The 15,398-nt window shown below is 34.6% G+C and overlaps 1 protein-coding gene and 1 non-coding gene across 4 annotated transcripts in view; one reads left to right on the top strand and one right to left on the bottom strand.

The window, feature by feature from the left end:
* Positions 1–1,403: 1,403 nt before the first annotated feature.
* LOC142329610 (U1 spliceosomal RNA) lies at positions 1,404–1,565 on the bottom strand. The gene has a single exon (XR_012757535.1). It is a non-coding gene; the product is annotated as a U1 spliceosomal RNA (small nuclear RNA).
* Positions 1,566–6,107: 4,542 nt separating this feature from the next.
* LOC142328636 (phospholipase A1 member A-like) overlaps positions 6,108–15,398 on the top strand; it is a 53,265-nt gene continuing 43,974 nt past the window's right edge. Inside the window, exons 1-2 of one of the 3 annotated variants that reach the window (XM_075372495.1) lie at positions 6,108–6,214; positions 7,304–7,442. In XM_075372495.1, the coding sequence (XP_075228610.1) occupies positions 7,325–7,442 (118 nt within the window). In that variant the 5' untranslated portion in view covers positions 6,108–6,214; positions 7,304–7,324. Of the gene's footprint in view, positions 6,215–6,294; positions 6,422–6,479; positions 6,504–7,303; positions 7,443–15,398 lie in introns of those variants that run through there. The other 2 variants (XM_075372496.1, XM_075372494.1) reach the window with 2 other exon arrangements.

The raw sequence follows: 15,398 nt of genomic DNA, 5'->3' as shown, positions 1-15,398 counted from the left end.
TTTGGGCTAAAGCATAATAAACTCTGCTATATTAATGTTTTACTAAAAATGTTAATATTAAGAATTTAATTTAATGAACTATATATATATATATATATATATATATATAGTATATGCAAATTGGCTTTATTTCCCCAATAGCAGAGAAGAAAAATGAAGCACAAGAAAAGTGATTAACTCATTAAAATCCTTATTCTTATAGGGAGAGAGTGTGAATTCATAAAAATATACTATGTGATGGTTTATAGCATTGATTCCCAAAGTGGTCGGTCCAGGTGGACTCTCAGGGGTCCACGGGAGACTCGACGGGGGTCTATGTTGGCGTGACAAAAAAATGGTTATATATTTGAATAAATGCACCACAAAAAAATATACTATTTTTCTTTTGCTTTTTACCACTCTGAATGGGAAGTTTTCTAAATAAAATAAGTGAGAATCGATTGCTTTCTTGTGATGTGAGTAGATGTCAAAAATGTAAAGTTGGATGGAAGCATTTTTTGATTGGCCAACTTTACTTTTTGACATCCACTCACAGAACAGTCAATCAAAAATTAAGCAATCAATTCTCACTTTTTTTTCAGAAGCTGTTAGTTTGTGGAACTCAGCCGTAACGCAAATTTTCATAGTTAGATCTAATCTTCACATTTTCCGTCGACTGAAAATATGGTAGAAATGTAGCTGCAGGGGTCCACTGGAACCAGCAAAATTTTGAAAGTGATCTATGAGAAAAATAAGTTTGGGAACCTCTGGTTAATAGTATGCTAACTTCTAAATCAACCTTTTTTTTAGGTTTAATTTCTGGCAAGGGTCTGATATTTCTTCACCTACTATTTCCTCCACCGTATCTTTGTTTTAATAATATATAAACGAATATGTATTTTGTCATAAATAATAATTCTAAAATAAATTAAAATGCAGAAGCCTTTGGGGGAATGAATGATGTTAACATCTGTGCGGAACAGTCTCTTGAGATGTGGGTTCCTGTTATTAATCCTATTGATATCCTTACAATCGAGAGCTAATTATATGCTAAGAAAGTAGGCCAACTTACCTCTCGGTGCATAAATGAAATAGACGACTAAGTTTTCCATTTATGGCAATGAGATAACAGGTGGACTTAATCGTCGGCTGGTTGATACACACACATAATATTTTTCCTTATGTGAGACTGTAGGTAGTTCGGTGTGCATTTCCGCAAATCAGCATCTTCTCTAAATTACTGTACCATACGGTGTTTCCGGAGGGCTAAACAGAAAATGAAAAAGATTTAAATCTTCAAGCGGTGTAGTCATAATAGGAACAATAATAATATAAAAAGTAAGCTGGACCAACTAGTGAAAATACGGAAAATTTAAGCAGTTATTTAAATGTTAGATTAATATCACTAAGTTTGTACATATATAACGGGACAGCGCGAACGCAGTCCCGACTCACAAAAATTACGTGCCTGTGATGTACACATTTGGGATATTCGCAGGGGTCAACCAGTCCTAAGTGCAATGGACAGTCCTCACCCTGGAGGAACCACCTTCATGATCACGGTAACCTCCACGCCAGGTAAGTATGATTTTTTTTTTGGCTTCAGTCATTTGACTGGTTTGATGCAGCTCTCCAAGATTCCCTATCTAGTGCTAGTTGTTTCATTTCAGTATACCCTCTACATCTTACATCCCTAACAATTTGTTTTACATATTCCAAACGTGGCCTGCCTACACAATTTTTTCCTTCTACCTGTCCTTCCAATATTAAAGCGACTATTCCAGGATGCCTTAGTATGTGGCCTATAAGTCTGTCTCTTCTTTTAACTATATTTTTCCAAATGCTTCTTTCTTCATCTATTTGCCGCAATACCTCTTCATTTGTCACTTTATCCACCCATCTGATTTTTAACGTTCTCCTATAGCACCACATTTCAAAAGCTTCTAATCTTTTCTTCTCAGATACTCCAATCGTCCAAGTTTCACTTCCATATAAAGCGACACTCCAAACATATACTTTCCAAAATCTTTTCCTGACATTTAAATTAATTTTTGATGTAAACAAATTATATTTCTTACTGAAGGCTCGTTTCGCTTGTGCTATTCGACATTTTATATCGCTCCTGCTTCGTCCATCTTTAGTAATTCTACTTCCCAAATAACAAAATTCTTCTACGTCCATAATCTTTTCTCCTCCTATTTTCACATTCAGTGGTCCATCTTTGTTATTTCTACTACATTTCATTATTTTTGTTTTGTTCTTGCGTAGGACTTCATCTATGCCGTTCATTGTTTCTTCTAAATCCTTTTACTCTCGGCTAGAATTACTATATCATCAGCAAAACGTACCATCTTTATCTTTTCACCATGTACTGTTACTCCGAATCTAAATTGTTCTTTAACATCATTAACTGCTAGTTCCATGTAAAGATTAAAAATTAACGGAGATAGGGAACATGCTTGTCGGACTCCCTTTCTTATTACGGCTTTTTTCTTATGTTCTTCAATTATTACTGTTGCTGTTTGGTTCCTGTACATGTTAGCAATTGTTCTTCTATCTCTGTATTTGAACCCTAATTTTTTTAAAATGCTGAACATTTTATTCCAGTCTACGTTATCGAATGCCTTTTCTAGGTCTATAAAACGCCAAGTATGTTGGTTTGTTTTTCTTTAATCTTCCTTCTACTATTAATCTGACGCCTAAAATTGCTTCCTTTGTCCCTATACTTTTCCTGAAACCAAATTGGTCTTCTCCTATCACTTCTTCCACTCTCCTCTCAATTCTTCTGTATAGAATTCTAGTTAAGATTTTTGATGCATGACTAGATGAACTAATTGTTCTGTATTCTTCACATTTATCTGCCCCTGCTTTCTTTGGTATCATGACTATAACACTTTTTTTGAAGTCTGACGGAAATTCCCCTTTTTCATAAATATTACACACCAGTTTGTATAATCTATCAATCACTTCCTCACCTGCACTGCGCAGTAATTCTACAGGTATTCCATCTATTCCAGGAGCCTTTCTGCCATTTAAATCTTTTAATGCTCTCTTAAATTCAGATCTCAGTATTGTTTCTCCCATTTCATCCTCAACTTCCTCTTCTTCCTCTATAACACTATTTTCTAATTCATTTCCTCCATATAACTCTTCAATATATTCCACCCATCTATCGACTTTACCTTTCGTATTATATATTGGTGTACTATCTTTGTTTAACACATTATTAGATTTTAATTTATGTACCCCAAAATTTTCCTTAACTTTCCTGTATACTCCGTCTATTTTACCAATGTTCATTTCTCTTTCCACTTCTGAACACTTTTCTTTAATCCACTCTTCTTTCGCCAGTTTGCACTTCCTGTTTATAGCATTTCTTAATTGCCGATAGTTCCTTTTACTTTCTTCATCACTAGCATTCTTATATTTTCTACCATCATTTTTCTTATATTTCATTCATCAGCTGCAATATATCGTCTGAAACCCAAGGTTTTCTGCCAGTTCTCTTTATTCCGCCTAAGTTTGCTTCTGCTGATTTAAGAATTTCCTTTTTAACATTCTCCCATTCTTCTTCTACATTTTCTACCTTATCTTTTTTACTCAGACCTCTTGCGATGTCCTCCTCAAAAATCTTCTTTGCCTTCTCTTCCTCAAGCTTCTCTAAATTCCACCGATTCATCTGACACCTTTTCTTCAGGTTTTTAAACCCCAATCTACATAATCACCAAATTATGGTCGCTATCAATGTCTGCTCCAGGGTAAGTTTTGCAATCAATGATTTCTAAATCTTTGTTTAACCATGATATAATCTATCTGATACCTTGCAGTATCGCCTGGCTTTTTCCAAGTGTATATTCTTCTATTATGATTTTTAAATTGGGTGTTGGCAATTACTAAATTATACTTCATGCATATATTAAATGAAATGTAAACCACCAAAAACAGTAAATAGATAAGTTAAACTTACCTTATTCATTCCAAGAATCGAATTTCGCGAGATCCCACATCTTTAGTTACTAATAATTTTTTTTTTTTAATTTTGGTTATTTGACGTAAATGTTTTCTTTTTTGAAAATTTTGAAATTTATTATGTACAAATACACAAATTCAGCTGTCCAGTACTAGAATTGTACTACAGTAGCAACAGTGATTACTACCACTGTTGCTACTGTTGCTATAATAAATAATATTATTATTATTATTATTATAATAATATAGAATTGCATTTACTAATAATAACATGGAACACTAGTAATAACATGGATAATAATAAAAATCTGAACAGTACATCTCACAAAAAACAATAAAATATTTATCAGTAAAAAATTACTTTACAAATAAGATATAAATAATAAAGATATTGAAAATAACATTCATAACAAAGTATTTCTTACTGTTATGAAAAAATATTACAAATATTTTTCAAAATTTCAAAAGGTAAAAAATGCAAAAAAGAAATCTTTCAATTTTATCTATTCCTGAAAATAATGAAAAGAAAAGCAAGAGAGCAAAACAAAAGGGTGAATTATTCTCATTTAATGAATGTGTGATTTCACTATAGGAAATCAGAAATCATCAATGTGTTTGTGAAAACAAGTTAAGATAAAGAATTCAAAAAAGTAACATTGAAAGGGAAAAAGAGCAAAGCTTCTCAATAAATTTAATTTCTCTTTATCAGGGTAACATTTGTATTACAAAAAAAAAAAAAAAGACTGTTACAGCTTTGCAAAGATCGCTTAATTCTATGAGCATACCAGACATTTTATGAACAACTTCCAACATCAATATTGAAGAACATTTATTTCTATTTAATGTTTTTAAGACATACTGGCAGAGCCTGACGCCGAAGAAGAAAACTAAAAAGACTAAATGTGAAAATAGAAAACAGAAAAACTGTTATTTGGATCTTTTTAAAAATGTTCTATATTAAATGTGTTATTTTTATTTTTTCTGATTTTACTTTCGTAACCTTTTGTTATAAAACATATTTGCTTCTATTTCCTTCAAATGATTTTGTTTCTGGTTAAAAACAAATAATATTATCTACATAAAAATGTAATTTCTGCATAAAGAATTAATTATTTTTCTGAGTATGTTGTTTACTTTAGTGCAATGCAGTGTGTTCATTGTAACTTTTGTACCATTTAGAAACCAGCCGTTTTCCCATAATTTTTATTGATTTTTTTATTGTTATGATAAAGTATGGTAGGTTGTTTAATATGTTTACATGGATTTGAATACTAGATCGTGGATACCGGTGTTCTTTGGTGGTTGGGTTTCAATCAACCACACATCTCAGGTATGGTCGAACTGAGAATGTACAAGACTACACTTCATTCACACTCATACATATCATCCTCATTCATCCTCTGAAGTATTATCTAAACGGGAGTTACCGGAGGCTAAACAGGAAAAGAAAGAAAGGTTGTTTAATATGTAATTATTAGAGTTGTTTGTTATTATTACAGTGTGTTTGTTATGATTTTACAAATTTTAAACATATAATCCTTTTTCTCATAATCCTTATTCAAATTACTGTTATATTATTAATAAAGAATAATATAAAGTTTATTAAAGTATTTTACACTCTGTTGTTACATAAAATATTTTGATTGTATCAATTTTTTTGTTTTTTATGATCCTTCAGTTATTAGGAAAATAAACATAATTATATGCTTATTGATGAAATTTATTAAATAAGACCTCTTTCTACATTTCAAAAGTAATGTTACATATTCAGCAGTTTACAATTATAAATACATTTTGATTTATACACATCAGTAAAGTAAAGAATACCTTTAACGGAATTTTAAAATTGCAGGAATAAATGTACGCAAATAAGCAACATTTAACTTACAGATATCAGGTAAGGAAATGAAATTCATTTTCATCATGATGGAATTTTGAGGAGAGGAATTGTTTTGAAACAATTTTTACTTTTCATCTCTCTTGAAAAGCAGAGTATTTCACAACTGTTATTAAGCATTTTATAGACGATGTGAGTCACTGATGTTGCATTACTTTTTTATAATTATGTTGAAAAATTATTTATGCTTACCCAACTAAATGTGTGAATACATATGTTTTACTTATTAAAAATGTAAAATAATTGTAATGTTCATGACTAAGAAAAAGTAGGTTTTTTTGTAATATTTACAATGGTTAAAATTTAAATATTCAGTTCAATGTTTGTTGATACTGAACAATAAGCATACTAATATTTTTATTTATAGTGGTAAGTATTTAAAAGATCGTCTCTCTCATTATATTTATATATATATATTAATTTCTTATTGAACATTCTAAATCCCTAGCTTATAAATTTTAAAAACAAATTATTGACAGTCAAAAATAAAACAAAATCAAATAATGAATGTTGAAAAGTTTTGCTGAAAACATCAATGACTTTTGAGAAGTCCTTCAACATGCACTTATATATTAGGTGAAGAGATTGCATTTTATTTAATAATAAGTAGTATTTTTCCTTCTATACTTTCTGAATTTTGTGGTAATTCATGTTGCGTGTAAGTTACTGAATTATTATTTTTTTAAATATACGTTAATAAGAATTTCATGATAAATAAAATAACTGACATTCACTATTATGCTTTAGATGTACTGTTCACTTGACTGGGTAGAAGTAAATATTTGACCCAGGTAAAGATCTTTTATAATTTTATTATGTATAACAAACCTTGAAAAGTTTGTTAGATGATAAAATCGTGCTTGATTCAAAATTACTATAAAACTCTGAAAAAAAGCTTTTACAGGGTGTAATGTTTTACTCCTTAGATTAATTTAAGCCCTATCTACAAATTGGTTTTAAATTTTGAAGTGAATTTTATTAAAGTTAAAATGATTAAATTAATTATAAATAATAACAGTATGTAATTAAATTAATTATATAAGTAATTTACTTCTGTATAAATTGTAAAGAAACTTCTTAAGCTGAAAACAAATGTTTAAATTACTTTTTTATAAAACCAATTTTTGTTTATTTCCTTATTATTACTGAAACATAAATAGAAAAGTCACAGTTTGTAGCAGTTTTACCAAAATTTTAACCTTTAACAAATTTTAAAAACTCAAACCAGTTTTAAAATTTAGTGTACTTGTTTATCCAAGAATGCATTGACAAAATAACAAGTCAGTACAACATCAAAGTAACATTAAATAGTGAAAATAAGTAAAAATATTTCCAACAATGCCAGAAGTGATAGAGAAAAATGGATATAAATGCAATAAAAAAATTAAATCAGTATGTAGTATTGATATATATTATTTATTTATGCTATTATAAACAGATATAATTTATTGATTTTAGGTATTGGACATAATTGTAAAGATGAAGTTTAGTTTACTTATTCCAGTTTTAATAAATTATGTTATTATACCTGTGGAAAATTTGGGATTCCTAACTGGAGTTCTAAAAAGTACAATGCAGAAAAATCCTGCACTTAAAGGTATGCATTTGGACCTGTTATATTCTATAGTATGTATAATTTTTTCTATTCCAAATTCTTCATTAAATAATAAAACTGTGTCAGCAGTAACAATAACTGACAACAAAGTGAAAACAGGAGTTACTGGACATTGAATTTGGTCCAAAAATGACTGAAATAATTGTGTCATTCTGTTTAAAACTTATAAGTAAATAATTTTTATTTCTTCGAAAAAATAATTATTTTAGAATCCACTACTCACGTACAAAAAAAAAGAATTAAATTGAAATAATGTAAATTAGTTTTATGGCTGGATTTAATAATATAATCTTATTTGCTGTGTTTTTTTTTTTATTGAAGTTAAATTAAAAACAGTACAAAATAATGGTTGGATTCCTTTTTTCATTATCCTAACCAAATAAGAAATTCAGTTACAGTAAAAAATACTTGAAAAAACTTTAATTTATTATTTTAATGACTTCTTATGTAATAAAACACAGTATTTAAAAAAAACAATATTGAGTTAAATCTTCACAAATACATTTAAAAAGTGTTTCTAGTAAGTTCTGTAAAAAAATTCAAAGACATGAAATTAATAAATAATTTAAAAAAGCCATTGTTATGAGTAGTTCCAGGAATGGACCTTGCTCAATTTGTGGTGAATTTAATAAATTGAGCTTTACAACAAAATTGTAAATTAATAATGCTGAAAATGAAATAAATTACCAAATTAAATTGTCAATTATTACTGACTGTGGAAATTAGCCACTGCAAATGACCTAACTGTTTTAGTAATATCATAACAAGAGCTTATTCCAGGTACACATTAATAACTAATAGCTGTTGAAGAGGTAAATATATGCAAAAGTTTAGATATATCTAACCTTTTGTTTATATAATTTTTTTTTTGGATTATGCTTCCTGACTCCTTAGGGAAATACACCCACCATGTGACAATTCTGGTGGCCTTTCCACCCTCTCCATTCCTAATTTTGATGGCTTTACTGAAGGACGTCTTATTAACCCTTAAATACTGATTTACAGATCGGTCATCAGCTAGGCCTCTGTCAGGATGCCACCGATGTAAATACCTTCTTTAATTTCTGTAGGAAGTGGAAAAATATGCCTGACCAAACACCCAGCAGCTCACATATTGGGTGTGTGGTGTTCACCGCCTATGCGGTGGGACCCTCTAAATACCCACTCATTCATGCAGGGTGGTGCTGGAATTAATGTAAAGGCATAACATCAGCACCACCCGTGTCACAGGCATACTTCTCATACACACCAATATTTACATAACACAATCAGACATTATTTACACTCAATATTTACAATTAACAATACATACAGCTCCGGATTTACACAATAGCTATGTCGGCCTCAGACATCCCAACCCCGTAGGGGGAGATAACCCACCTTGTGACGTTACCGGTCGTACACCACCCCCTACGTTCTAAGCCCTGAGAGGCTTTACCGGAGGTAGTATTTAGACCCTCTAACTGATTACATCTCACAGTCATCAGCCAGGCATCGGTCGGAATGCCACAGATGGAAATGCCTCGGCAAACATTTGCATCAGTAAAATACATATCAAATTTCGCCTTCACGTAGGCCTCAAACGGATATCTTCACATCCAACCTAACATGATTCCCTCAAATTAAGTGACCGAAACCGCGGAAGCACGAACCCCGCGCCTAGTCCACCATTTGACAGCACCGTTCGTGACTATGAATGCCTCAGAAAACGAACGAGTTGAAAGTTAAATCAGAGCTACACTCGTACAAGTCAAAATTATGTCTTACACAACGTAGAAATTTAGACCTACACCCAAATAAGTCGACTAATCGAGGTCACCTAACAAGGGGAACGCAACTTCATTCCGGTTCACGCAGGAGCCGGAGACAAACCCCGCACCACCACCCGGTCCAATCATGGTGTCTCGCGTGTCATTACCAAGTCACGATCAGGACCCCCACCGGCAGAGGAAAGTTACGCCGCCGGTTGTACGAGCTAACATACCCCGGCGGCGGCGCCACCCCCACCAGCGGGAGGCCCAAATCGAATCTTTTACGTACGAGAGAATTTCTTGTTCCTCCTCTACTACTTTCTTAACCTCTGCAGGAAATCTGCAAAGCTCTTTTATCCTTGCACATCGGTTGTCTTCACGATTAACGTCTTGGCCTTCTCAGCACGTACTCTGCTGGCCGATCTCTTCCTTTTAGATTCGGCCTTCACTACCCTGTCAACATAAATTCCGGTCGTTCTATTAGTTCTCCGTCCCGCATACTCCTAAAGTTTTCCAGTAACGCGGGATACATTACCCTCCTGCACGCCGAAGACCACATCTTGCTTCGCCTGCAGAAATATTTCTGCCTCTCCTGTCCCCAATTGAAGGACGTCCCCTCCCCGATCGACGAATCAATCACCAGGGTGATTGATTCTCAAATTCTGTTACGTCTTCCCCTTGTAGAATTGTGGCCCTCTCAATGAATGCAAGCAGTTGGCCTACCTTCAACTGACCCCTCATTACCAAGTCCTTAATTCTCGGAGCCGCCTTAAAAATCGACTCCGAGAATCTACTTTTAATTTTAGTAAGGTCAAATACGACCGCTAAGTCTTTCTCTCTTTCTAGGAAAACTGAATCCTGGAGCTCCACGGTCTTTGCAAACATTCTCTGCTCCACTTGGATGCCACCAGTACGTCCAAGTCTTCATTTTTAATCCCTTCCTTCAGCTGGCGTGGTTACATCTTATCTCCAACAGCGCTCCGCATCTGGTACGCCACCTCCTTCCCCTCCGGCCACCTCTCGAACAGGTTGAACTCTACGACCCCCAAAAGGCCTTCACCACTTTTGCCATATCTCCGGCCAGGTCTTTTAGCTCCCTGGCTGTATAGTTTTTCTCAGCGCGCCTCGTTAAGTTTCCACTAACACTAATGAGCTCTTTTACATATCTATAATAACGGTAGCATCATTTGTAACGGTTCACACCATTATTCAGTTCATTCAAAGAAAGTATTTCAGTCTATGTTATCGTGTTAGTCTATACAGTACGATATAATTTTATAGTTAATTTTCATAAGTTTTATTCAGTGTTATTTTCATTAATTTTGATTTATCCTGTGTTTTGTGCCAATCGGGCTCTAATTCTGCCATGAAACTTAAATCGGGAAAACCCTTAAGTAGCTCTGAAAAAAATCAGCAACCTATACATAACTTTAAAACAAGATAACCTTGAAACTTCAGTCAGAATTGCTCAGAAAGCAAGTAGGTGTAGCAGGTAATACGAAAGAACAATACTTTATATAATAAAGAAATGCATAATTGATGGTAAACATGTTAACCCTAAAAAGACTCAAAAGTGTGTAAGAATGATTGAAAAGTTGGAGTATTTTAGTAAAACCGCTATAAGAAAAAAAGCTTCATTCTTTTATTTCAGTAATGAGCACTCTAAGTCGAACAAAATATTAAAAGCTGTGAATAGCGATTCTGAACGGCCAAATTTTTGTAGAAGTACGTTACATCATGATTCATTACATCAATGAATTTTCGTTCCAATGTCCAGAAAAAATAAATTGCTGTCCACGACAGCAATTGCAGGAGTTTAAATTAAACTCCTGCTTTTCTGTGCAGAAATCTACCCTGCTGAACAGGGATGTTATACGTATAGACATCACCCAACCCTCTCCTAATTCAAACACAATAAGTCGATGTTCACGAGAGCACTCATCAACCACAGACTAGTTACGAATTCTACCAGGAATATTCCTTCCAATGGTAACGTCTATATTTGTTCCGTGGAATAACCTCCTTCCATCTATCATACCAACAAATGTGGCTAATTCGCCAACAGCATTAAAAACTTCCAAACAATGTTGTACAATGAAATCTTCGACTAAATCACCGCCGTCATCTATGAACCAACTATGCTAAAGAAGCGATTTAGCATTCGCATTAGCACCTAAATGATTAGTATAAATCAACTGGACAAAAATTCCGCAGAAACCTCGAACATTATAAATCCAACACCGATGGAAGATACAGTCTCAACCACTGGATTAAATAAAATACTAATCAGAATCGAAAGAAGCACAACTTTGGGCATATGTGAAACAAATATACAACAAAAGTAAAGTTACTTTGTTACTACAAATAGTTTGTACTTGTATAAAGGACATCTACCAAATGTGACTCAGCAAAGTGAAATCTAATAGCCAATGTTCTTTCCAGTAGCTGTATTGATCTTTTTTGAATGCCACTTTCAAAAAACAATTAAGAAAAATTGTTTTGAATGGGTCATACTGCCTAATAACAGGAAACTCTATTGCAAAATTTCTAAAATAACTTGAATACGCGTTTTTTGTAAACTCTTACAAACATACTGACAGATTACCAGAAGAATGAGCAAATTAGGATCTCATAAGCCAACGAACACAAAATCTGAAAAATAAAACAAAATAATTAAAGACTTATAATGATGCAGTGCATCGATGTGCTTTTTTTAAAATTAAAGGTAATCAAGGTAAATCATATTACCATGTGATCGCAGAAAACAGTACCAATAATGCAGCTTGTTGAAGAATTTATTGTGTTTCTTGTTACTGTTCCCGTTGTACAATCTTACTTTTCGATTAAAGACTAAAAGAATAGATCCTGTTTTACCTTAGGCCCAATACAGTAAAAAATTCACCTTTTTCAGTGTTGAAGAACTTAATGGTAACCAATATTTTTTTCTGATGAATTGTAGGAAACTCCTGTCATGCACATCCTCTTTATGCATTGTCGTTGAATGGCTTCGACGGCACGTAATTCATAACCTTGTGGTGGCGCTGAAAAGGGTCGTTTTTGCGTTAGCCCTGAAAAGAGCTGTCGGATCAGGAAGCTGGTCTCCGGAGAAGTCGGGGAGTTGCGGCTCTTCCATTGAAGTCCGACCGGCAGTTGGCAGCCTAGCGGCCAGTTGGCAGTTGGGTCCCTACTACAGCGTGGCAGTGATGACCCCCAGAGCCCCGCAGTGTCGGTCGTCCTTCGCCGGCGCGGCCGAGGCGGTTCTCCTCGAGCGATTCCACGCTGGGCCGGCTCCTGCTGCTCCGCCGCGGCCAGGACGATTGAAGCCCGGCGAGCTGGAGCTGGAGCTGGAGCAGGAAGGTAGCGTCCGTGTCCAGCGGCTCCCTCAGCGGGCCGGCCAGGCCTGCTGCTCCGGCGGGAATGTTGGCATCCGCCGGGAGGTCCCACGTTGAACCGACCAGGGGACTTCTTCTTCTTCTTCCAACTTCTTCTTCAGGTAGTGGTCGCCGAATTGGACGATGTAGTGGACGATGAATTGCCTTCACTGGAATGGAATGGAATGCAAAGTTGGCGCGAGTTTGCAAATTCTCCCTTCGGATTGCAGAGCCTGGACAGTGTCCCTTGCTGCTGGGTGATTCTACCGGGCGTGTTTTTAAAGGTTTACTTTATATGACGGGTCTAATTTTTCAATTTTTGTCTTTATTTTATATTTAGATTTTAAGGACGGATTTAATTGCATTCCAATCCGTTGTTAAACCAGCGTTATCAAACCCATTTCATGGGCCGACCGCGGAAGGCTAGGCTTTTGAAAACCTGTCCTCCCGACGTAATTCTCCTTGAGACCGTCCACTGAAGTCCTTTCGGTGCTAACGCTACATAAGCTAGCAGGAATACGCCACAACGGGGCACTAACTATATGGAGGGAGCAATGCGCCCCCTTCTCCGGAGGAGTCGCAATTGCTGATTTAAACTAATTTAGTTGTAAGTTTTAAGGGAAAGTTTGAGTAGAAGCTCTTCACCACTTCTTTGTTGGCTGCCCTTCAGGACGCATCTCTGCTGGGCTCTTTCTCGGACTACCGTCCGGGACGTTGGGTCGCGTAGACGGTCTTCTATCCTTCTTCTTCTTCTCCTTCCGATAACCTCTTCGTTCTTCTTTGGCCTGCACTTTCCGAGAATTGGCAGTAGCCGGCCATTAACCTTGAAATTCCCGTGGCCCCGAAGGACTGAACGGGAAAAAGTGCAGGTTTCTTCGTTCTTCTGTTCAGTCAGTGGCCGCTGGGCAGGTGGCTGCTGGATTGGTGACTGCTGGGCTGATGGCTGCTGGGCTCGTTCCCTCTTCTTCTTTCTTGAAAGGAAAGGGAATAGGGAACTTACAATTTTTTATGATAGCCTTCACTCTCGTGGTGCATGCTCTTTTATTGAAGCCTGAGAGTGGTGGGACTGGAGCGCCGCTACGGTGGGAGAACTGTGCGGTCATCTGCGCGGCGGTAGTGATGCTTGTATCAGCGCGTTCGTATAGTTCGGCCGCAAATATTAAATTAGGCATATATTTGGTAACTGCATATATTTCAATTTCATTTATAGTGTTTCACAACTATTCCAACGTTAACTCTGCATCTCTTTAAATTTTCATGTTTTCATGGGTGCTCAGTGAACAAAGTGTTGTGTTAAATTTCTCCATGCTCTTGTCATCTAGAAAATAATTTTGCATGATATTCACTCTTGCCTAAGATAAACTGTTCTGAAATTTAGTAAAAGTTTCAAACAAGTATTTACCTCGTTCATTCAAGAGAAATTTTTTTTATGATTTATTCTTATATATTTCTTGCTTTGATATTATAACAGAGGATGATTAATGAATTGGGGAAAAATTAAATAGTACAATAAAAATTCAATAATAATGGATTTTCCTTCATATTGCACTTCCATTCATATCCCCAATAGGCTACAAAGCATTGAGAAATTCTCTTTGCAGAAGAATTGTTATTATACACATAATCTAACTACTGAGTTTGTAATTTAATACGAGAGATAGCTGAAATGTAACGCACGGTCACTCAAAACTGGTAAATGAAAATAGACAGTCAAATGAAACATGTAAGGTATAAAAGTACATTTAATTTTGTTATAAAAATTTTCCCATTTATTTTTCCATATAGTCTCCATTTACAACTACACATTTCTGCCAACGGTAAACCGATTTTCATATTCCATTAATAAACAATACTTGCAGTCTTTACTTGATCCTCGACCTCACTGCATACTTCAGTTCATCATTTGTTGGTGAAATTATCACCCTTAATATTCCTGTCGAATTGCAGAAAAAGGTGAAAATCACAGGGCGCCAAATCTGGAGAGTGTGGGATAGGTTCAAATTTCAACTTTTCTGTGTGTGTTCGTGGACCCACCACGAAAAGATTTTGCGGTTACCCAGTTCTGCATTAATGCGTCCTATTCGTTCTTTCATTTGCTTGGCTAGATAGCAATTCATTCTTGTGTGATGGCGATCGTTTTGAATTGATTGAAAATGACTGTCTTTTGGTGCTTCTATCGCTAATAAAGTTACTAGTTGACATTGCGAAGTTCATCCTTAATATTCGCTTTACCAACTTTTGTTGCACGAAACATTATTGCCAACCTATGCTTAATACTTCAACAGTTTCATCACAATAAACGGCTTTTCGAAGACGACAAATGTCACTAGCGTTCAGTTTTTACGCTATTAAAATTCAGTGCAATACAATCCCAATACATTTATAAAAATTTTAGATATTTCTTACACTTGTTTTAATACACATAATTTAGATGAATACCACATATATAGTAACCAAAAAAAATCTATAATATGAACAAAAGTTTTTTAAACAAATACTAAATACAAACAAAGAAATAATAATCGTAACTAAAATGTCATTTTTGATTACACGGTTTACTTTTTAATTACATTTCAATCCACTACATATCTTTATATTCTCTTCAGTCTGCTGTTAACATGCAAACAGTCGTGACTGTATACGTATTTTAACTTTTCACATAATTATAATGCTTTAACTCCTGATGACGGTTTGACAAAAACGAAAGATCTCGAGGAATTAACACTTATTTTCTGGTAAGGTGGATATATCACTTATTAATTACTTTAAATAATTTTATTAAAATATACCAGCGGAACCATGTTCAAGAAATTTAT

The sequence above is a fragment of the Lycorma delicatula genome, chromosome 8 (assembly GCF_047948215.1).
Source record: "Lycorma delicatula isolate Av1 chromosome 8, ASM4794821v1, whole genome shotgun sequence".
Taxonomy (NCBI): domain Eukaryota; kingdom Metazoa; phylum Arthropoda; class Insecta; order Hemiptera; family Fulgoridae; genus Lycorma; species Lycorma delicatula.
Note: the sequence above shows the minus strand (reverse complement) of the source record. Positions and strands in the feature narration are given on the sequence as shown.